At 52.9% G+C, this 7,539-nt stretch overlaps 2 protein-coding genes across 2 annotated transcripts in view; both read left to right on the top strand.

The window, feature by feature from the left end:
• Positions 1-1,092: 1,092 nt before the first annotated feature.
• On the top strand, positions 1,093-4,088 carry RPLP0 (ribosomal protein lateral stalk subunit P0). Its single transcript, XM_082491536.1, has 8 exons — positions 1,093-1,103; positions 1,303-1,406; positions 1,817-1,992; positions 2,090-2,177; positions 2,456-2,602; positions 2,889-3,074; positions 3,394-3,534; positions 3,856-4,088. The coding sequence occupies exons 2-8, from the start codon at positions 1,353-1,355 to the stop codon at positions 4,015-4,017; spliced, it is 954 nt and encodes a 317-aa protein (XP_082347662.1). The 5' UTR covers positions 1,093-1,103; positions 1,303-1,352; the 3' UTR covers positions 4,018-4,088.
• Positions 4,089-4,412: 324 nt separating this feature from the next.
• The window catches only part of GCN1 (GCN1 activator of EIF2AK4), a gene marked incomplete at its 5' end in the record, with an annotated part of 43,295 nt that continues 40,168 nt past the window's right edge, over positions 4,413-7,539 (top strand). The window contains 2 exons of the mRNA XM_082491911.1: positions 4,413-4,727; positions 4,988-5,016. Coding sequence (XP_082348037.1) covers positions 4,413-4,727; positions 4,988-5,016 — 344 coding nt within the window. The remainder of the gene's footprint in view (positions 4,728-4,987; positions 5,017-7,539) is intronic.

The following is a 7,539-nucleotide window of genomic DNA, read 5'->3' as shown; positions in this document are numbered from 1 at the left end:
CTCATTGTGTGACACCTGCAAACTGTCATCATGTGCCTCAGTTTCCCTCTCCAGGGAGTCTTTAACCTACCTCACTGCTGGTTGAGGCTTGCCTAAGTGACGCTTCTGGCACACATGGAGAGCCCTGGGTGCAGGGTGCTGCAGAGCGGTGCTGGTGGTACACAGCACCAAAGGAGAGGCTCGTTTGTCGTTAGTGCTCAACGGAGATCGTTGCACACTAACCTCCCAAGCAAGATGTGGAGCGTGTCCTGGATTTATCTGGTTTGTGACGTGCTGGGTTGCTACACAGATGCTACTCTGCCAAATAATGACTTTTGGTGCCTGCTGCCACTGTGGATGTTCAAAATGCCTGTTGTTTGGTTTCAGATGCGGTTTTAGAGTAGCTGCGTGAGCGGCCCGGGAGGGTGGCGTGTGGGAGAGCCGGGGGCAAGGGCTGGGGTGGTGCTGGAGGAGGGACTGGACTGGCACCATGGCACGTCCCCAGGAGAGGGTGGGTGGGTGGGTGAGTGCCCGGGGAGGCTGATCCTGGCCAGATTTTGTCTCTAAAGGCCTCAGCTCTGTGTGCAGCCCCCTCGGGCGCAGCGCTGCCCCTGGGGACGGTGGGGGCTGGGCGGGGGGACGCTCCCCTGGGTCGACAGTTATTTGATATTTTTTCTCCCTTGTAAGCTTCTAACTCCGCTTTCTTTTTTTTTTTCCCCCATTTAAAATTCTTGCAGTTACGCTAATAAAATTTTTACCGTCATTCTCACGAGTCTGTTGCGATTGTTTCTCGCCCTTAAGCTTGTAAAGAACCAGAAACAGGGGGCTGCGGGTGGGAAGGGGAGGGCTGCGCGGTCCTCCGGCCACGAGGGGGCGTCCCGTGCCCAGCCGCGCCTTCCGCGGCCGCGCGGCCTCTTGCACCGCCCGCGCCTTCCGCCGCGCGTTCTCTAAGCGACAGGCGCGCTGCTCCAATGAGAACGGCGGCCCGCCCTGATTGACACGCGGCGGGCAGCCAATGAGTTGAGCATACGTAACTCTGCGGCTGGCTGCGATTGGGCGTGAGCCGCGGTATAAAAGGTGGTGGGTCCGCCCTCCGGCCTTTCTTTCCCGGAGCCCTCGTGGAGGTGAGTACGCGGCGCGGCGGCTCCCGTGGGCCCGGCCCGGGCCTGGGCGGCCGGGCCAGGGTGGGGCGGCACCGTACCCGGTGTGTACCGGGGGTCCTGGGCCGCGGCCGGGCTGTGGGGCGGGCAGCGCGGAGCCGCGGGGAGGAGACGGGAGAAAGGAAGGGTGCGGACCCGCCTGAGTCGCGCTTCTTCTTGGCAGGTTCCAGCTCGTCTTTAAACCCACCGGGCGATCCTTGGAGCACCGCCGCGATGCCCAGGGAAGACAGGGCTACGTGGAAGTCCAACTATTTTATGAAAATCATCGTGAGTGTCGGCGCGGCCACGGAAGGCTGAGGCCCGGCGATCCCGGCCCGCAGGGAGCGGTCCTGGTGCTGCTTATCGCTGCGGGAATAGGGCTGGCGTGTCTGCGAGGGGGGCTTTTTAAAAAAGACATGGGGTGCCATAGGTTGTCTGTTTAAGGAACGATTATGTGGCAATAGGAAGAAATTAAGGGAGTCCAGATCAGACCGTTTTTAAGCCCCCTGTGAGAATTTGCTCTGACAGTTGCAGAGGTAACTTGTTTAAACTTGTTAACTAGATAGCTGAGTTAAAGGTGCAGCCTTCTGGGGCACCCAAGGTCAGTTTGAACTGAATACTCTAAAACTTCTGATTAATGCTGTTCTGTGTGCTGGTCTAGATTTCTTTGTATAGTTACAGTCTTTTTCTTGCTATAGCAACTCCTGGATGATTACCCAAAATGTTTCATTGTGGGAGCAGACAATGTGGGATCCAAGCAGATGCAGCAAATCCGTATGTCCCTGCGTGGGAAGGCTGTTGTGCTGATGGGGAAGAATACGATGATGCGCAAAGCTATTCGTGGTCATCTGGAGAATAACCCTGCCTTAGAAAAGTGGGTAACGCTATCTGAATGTACTCGTGGATCCTCTGTCTGGGAGGAGGAGATGTTGTCTGAGAAGCAGAACTGAAGGCTGTCATCTTTCCTTCAGGCTGCTGCCTCATATTCGTGGGAACGTGGGCTTTGTCTTCACCAAGGAGGATCTGACTGAGATCAGGGACATGCTGCTGGCTAACAAGGTAGGGGAGATCAGCCCTCGCCATGTCTCTGGCCTGGCAGATATGGAATTAAAAATAAAACTGAAAGTGCATGTGGGTTACCTGAATATTAGGAGTCTTCAAGGGTTGGGAACTAGGCCCCTGCAGCCCTAGCCAGACTGCTCAAATTCAACTTCTGTCTCACTTGTGTGTGCCTGGGTGATGTCCATCCTGGAGGAAGTTGATGGAGGGAGTTGATGCCATCCCATGAGATCCAAGAGGTGAGCATTCTTCTAGCTTCTTATTTTCCCTTTCTCCAGGTGCCAGCAGCTGCCCGTGCCGGCGCTATTGCTCCTTGCGATGTGACTGTGCCAGCCCAGAACACTGGTCTTGGACCTGAGAAGACCTCCTTTTTCCAGGCCTTGGGCATCACCACGAAGATTTCCAGAGGGACCATCGAAATTCTGGTTAGTGAGCAGCTTGTTACTGTTGAAACTCTTCCTTCACTGGAGGGCCCTGATTATGGCAGTTCAGGGAGCTGTAGATCAAAGCTCCCATTAGCTGAGATGTACCTGCTTGCATGGTCTAGGGCTTTCTCAACTTGTGGAGCTGAACTTGGACCCTGTTTTTGTTGTGCTTGTTTGTTCCTTCAGTTCCATTTCTTGCCATTGGAAATGTGCATTTGTGTTCCGTTGCATTGATGTGCCTGAATTTCTTTGCCCATATTCACTGTTTTTCCCCTTGTTTCCTCAGAGTGATGTGCAGCTCATCAAGACTGGAGACAAAGTGGGTGCCAGCGAAGCCACCCTGCTGAACATGCTGAACATCTCCCCCTTCTCTTTCGGGTTGGTGATCCAGCAGGTATTTGACAATGGCAGCATTTACAATCCGGAAGTGCTGGACATCACGGAGGAGACCTTGCACAAGCGCTTCCTGGAGGTGAGTGCCACAGCCTGTATCTGTTACATTCCACCTCTGCCACACTGCTGTGAGCACTGCTCAGAATGAAATATCCCTGGTCTTTTCCGTGGGGGTCCTGCAGAGTTAGTCTGCAGAAACTATCAGAGAGCACCTTCTGTGGGCTTTTTCATCTGAAGCTACTTCAGAAAGCGTTTGAGCCCATTTAAATTGTCTCATTTCACTGGAGCTGTGTTACTTGTGTGCCTTGCATGGGATGTAGAAATGTGCCACCATCTGCCGTGGTTTCTAGTCCTGGTCATTTCTCAGAGCACAGAAACATGATTCTCTTTCCTCACAGGGTGTCCGTAATGTTGCCAGCGTCTGTCTGCAAATTGGGTACCCGACCATTGCTTCTGTGCCCCATTCCATTGTCAATGGGTACAAGCGGGTCCTGGCCGTGGCAGTGGAGACTGATTACACCTTCCCGCTGGCCGAAAAGGTAATGGCTGAGCATCTGCTGCCCAGCAGGGTGTCAGAAACACCGGGCACTTCCACAGAAAAGCCTTGCATGTCACCGCCTCTGAAAGGACTGAGACCCGCCTGTGTGCGAGGGACCTGTCTGGGGAAGGGGCGTTTGCTTCCATTCATTGTGTACGCTATCGCAGTTGAGCGTAGCTGAAATGTGCTTCACACGTGGCGGTGACAAGTGCCTCTGTTTGGCTTCTGGCAAGCTGCAAGTGTTGCCTTTGTGATTGTGAAGGTTCAAACCTTCAAAATGTTTGTTTCTTTTGAGTTTACAATTTCCCCCCCACTTTTGCAGGTAAAGGCCTTCCTGGCAGACCCCTCTGCTTTTGTGGCGGCCGTCCCTGTGGTAGCTGAAACAGCTGCACCCGCTGCCGCTGCTGCTGCTCCCGCAAAAGAGGCGGCGAAGGAGGAATCGGAGGAGTCTGACGAGGACATGGGCTTTGGTCTCTTTGACTAACAGGAGCCACCGTCTGTTTGTTTGTGTCAGAGTTGGTCCAATTGGAGAAATAAAAACCTATTTTACATGTTCGTGTGTGCTCACATCGATGGCTTGGTCTGCGCATCACCGGGGGCTGGGGGAAAGTGTGACCGGTGGGGGAGGAGGGCCGGCTGCTCCGTTCCGTTCCCCCGCGATGGGGTCCGGTCCTACCGTGCGGGACGGCCTTGGCTCTGGCTGGGCCGGGCCAGGCCAGGCCGCAGCGCCGTCGCCATGGAGACGGGCCGCCCCGGCCGGCTCCGCGCGCGCCCTGCACCGGAAGCCACTACCGCTTCCGGGGTCGCAGGCGGCGCCATGGCGGCCGACACGCAGGTGAGTGCGGGACGGGCCCGCGACGCGGCCGTCGCGGCCCGGTGATGGCGGCAGAGGGGTCCGCCCCGGAGTCGCGTCTGCCCCCGCTTCCGCTCCGCTGCGCTCCCTCCGCCCGTCTGCGGGGCCCGGCTCGGCGCCCGCGGCCGGCCGGGGACGTGGCAGCCGGCTCGGGCGCGTCCCGGGGCGGGAAGGCCGCGCCGGCGCTGCCCGCCTCAGCCGCCGGCGGGGAGGCCGCAATGGCGGCCGGGGAGCTCGCACTGAGCCGGCGGTCCCTGAGCGGCTACCGGGGACTGCTGCGGCCCGGAGAGGGGCGAGGGACGGCGGCTGCCGCGCTCGGGAGGGTCCCGCCCGCTCCCGAAGTGAGTTCCCCATAAACGAATGGCACAAGGCGGCTGTTTCTCGCGTGTGGCTGCCGGCCCTGCGCCGGCCTCGACGGGGCCGCCGCGCTCCCCCGTTCTGCAGAGCCTCCGCGGCGGCCACGGGGCTCCTGTTCAGAAAGGGAGAAGCCAAGCGTTGTCCCCTTTCCGGGCTGCTTAGCGGGGCCTGCCGGGGCCGCTGCTGTCGAGTGCCTGGGCTGCCCGCGGTCAGCTCTTACGCCCTGATGGGCCTCTGTCTCCAGCCGGGTGCCTTGGGTTGGGAGTTCCCAAGGTAAATCCTGGCCTTCTCAGCATCAGGTCCTTACTTGGACAAAAACAGCGTTTATTCTCTGTATTTGTTTGCAGCAGCATTGCTTGCATTCTAACTTTGTAACGTGTGTACATATACGTCCTAATAAAAAGAAAAAGCAAATGGGTGAAGCCTGTCCCAGCAGCTCTTCTGTGGGCAGTCATAATTTGTGCTATTTGTGTAAGTCATTAAGCTGCTTGGGAAGTTCTGTAGTGTTATACATGATTTATATTTTTAATTTCTAGGCTGTTGGGATAATTTTAATGTGTTTTTCTTGTCTGTACATCTCCCTGCTTGTGATTAAGCATCATGAGTAAGTGCAGCTTGGTTTCAGTTTGCATATGATGAACTCATGTAATTGAAAGGTCTGAAAGAAGAGGAGCTCTTCAATGGCAGCTTGTTCTATCAGTTCTCCACAGGTCGCCCTGTACCTTACTGTTCAGAGGTGCAGCCTGGCTTTTGGCCAGTTTTTAAGGAGAGCTCAGGGTGTGAGGTGGTTACAGGGTTGGGACGGTGTGGACGGCTTCTTCAAATCCCAGGTAGCTGCTGCGGGGGATTACCCTGCCTGCACATCAGCAAAAAAGCGTTGCTGAGAGCAGCTTTTGGGAAGGGTGAAGGCAATTGCTGTTTCTCAGTTGCCAGGCTTCCTGCACTTAGAAAAAGACTTGTGCCAAAACTGATGGAATTTTGCCTGAAGAGGGAAGGAACAGTTTTGATGAGTTTCTAAAGGCAATGCTTATTTGCTGCCCTTCCTAAAGACGGTGATGATTAGGATCTAAAACTACTCAGTTTAAGAGCTGAATTTTAAAAGCCTTTCCTGGAGAGCTGTGTTTTGTTTTATGTAAGCGCAGAAAACACGTGAGCATAGACCTGGCTGAGCCCTGTTCAGCCCACGTGAAGTCTTTTGTCTTGTGTACCTTGCAAAACTTGGAAGTTCATGGAAATCGTTTCAGTAGTTGAAGAAGCTGGTTGCTGAGAATTTAATCTTCTTCCTGGTCTTTTCAGACAGCGTATCTCACTGTCTTGATACCACTTGAAAACTGAAACTATTAAAGGAGTTAAATTTGGTGAGGGGTCGCGGTCCCTTCCTGCTGGCAGATCCTGACATGCAGTAGCGCAGGCATGAAAAAAAACGTTCAGTTGTGTGATGTGATTTTTCGTTTTGCTTGGGTAACCTTGGGCGCTACTGATAGCGCGTAGAAGGAGATTGATAGCGAGGCACAGCCTTTTGTTGTCTGGTGAGTACAATTTACAAAATTCCTGTGACGTGCATGTTAATTCTGGAAAAGACTAAAGGCGAGCGGATTGCTCTTTTGCTGGGCCTGTGTACAGAATTTCACAAGTATTGACAGCCTGAAACCACAGCTCAGTTTTTTAGGATGGGTGGTTACAGTCAGCCCTGGGTCATCTGCAGTTAGAAGCCCCCATTCAGGGATGCGTGGGCTTTAGGAGACAACATGCACCTTTGCATTCTTGAAGTGCATTTTTGTTATTACTTTTAAAAGTCCTGTACTCTAGGCTATTGATCTTACTTCTCACTCTGTCCTACTTCTAGAGGGATTAAATGTATCTTGCAGAGTGTGAGTGCTGTGACAGGGACACAGGTTAACAAACAGAAAGCAGTCATCCTTCAGCCGAAGGTGGAGGTTTCTGAGTTTCATTGTGTATGATGTACAGTGACCCTTTCCCCAGCGGATAAGACCGTGAGTGGTCCCATTTGGTCACTAAGAGGTTACGTGGTGGAAAATGATGTGTTTTGCTCACCCCGGCTTTGTGTTCTGTATGTTGATATCGAAGGAGGTCTGATGGTTTTTTCCTCTCTGTGTTTTAGATTTCTGATACACTGAAGCGGTTTGCGGTAAAAGTAACCACAGCCAGCGTGAAGGAACGGAGAGAGATTCTCAGTGAGCTGGGAAAATGCATTTCTGGGAAAGGTAAAAGCTTTGGGGTGACATTCTGGTTACTAGGGAGGGGAAGAATGTTAAAATATTTTGTTTCGAAGGCTGTGTGAAACTTGTGGGGTAGGTTTTTGAAGCAGGGGGCTGGCAGCATTTGGAGTCTGTGCTTTCTCACAGTGTTAATGGTAAGCATGGGGTTTGTAGGTGACACAGAACTCCAGTTACTAGCGTGTGTGCTTTTTCAGCTACTGGTACATATATATATAGAGAGAGGGGGGCGGGTATGGAAGATTTTAGATAATCTTAATAAAACAGTTGCAACAAATTTTAAAAAATCTTTGTGATTTCTCTCATTTTCTGAAGATGACTGTTGAATAATGTGTTCCAATTTTGCCCCTTTTAAAAAAAAATATGCATAAAATGTATAAAAAGAGAGAACTCTGACTATGATCCTTGCAAGCAATTTCATAGATGTATAGGGGCTGTGAGCAGTTCACTGATTTCAGTTGTGAAGTGAGTGATGTTTGTGTTGAAGGCTAAGAGCTCAGTGATTTATGAAGAAATATTTTGAAATACAATCTGTTACAGATCTTCCAGAGGGTGCAGT

Source organism: Vanellus vanellus (genome assembly GCF_965231255.1).
Source record: "Vanellus vanellus genome assembly, chromosome: 16".
In the NCBI taxonomy this organism is placed as follows: Eukaryota; Metazoa; Chordata; class Aves; order Charadriiformes; family Charadriidae; genus Vanellus; species Vanellus vanellus.
The sequence above is the reverse complement of the archived record's forward strand: the minus strand, read 5'-3'. Positions and strand labels throughout refer to the sequence as shown.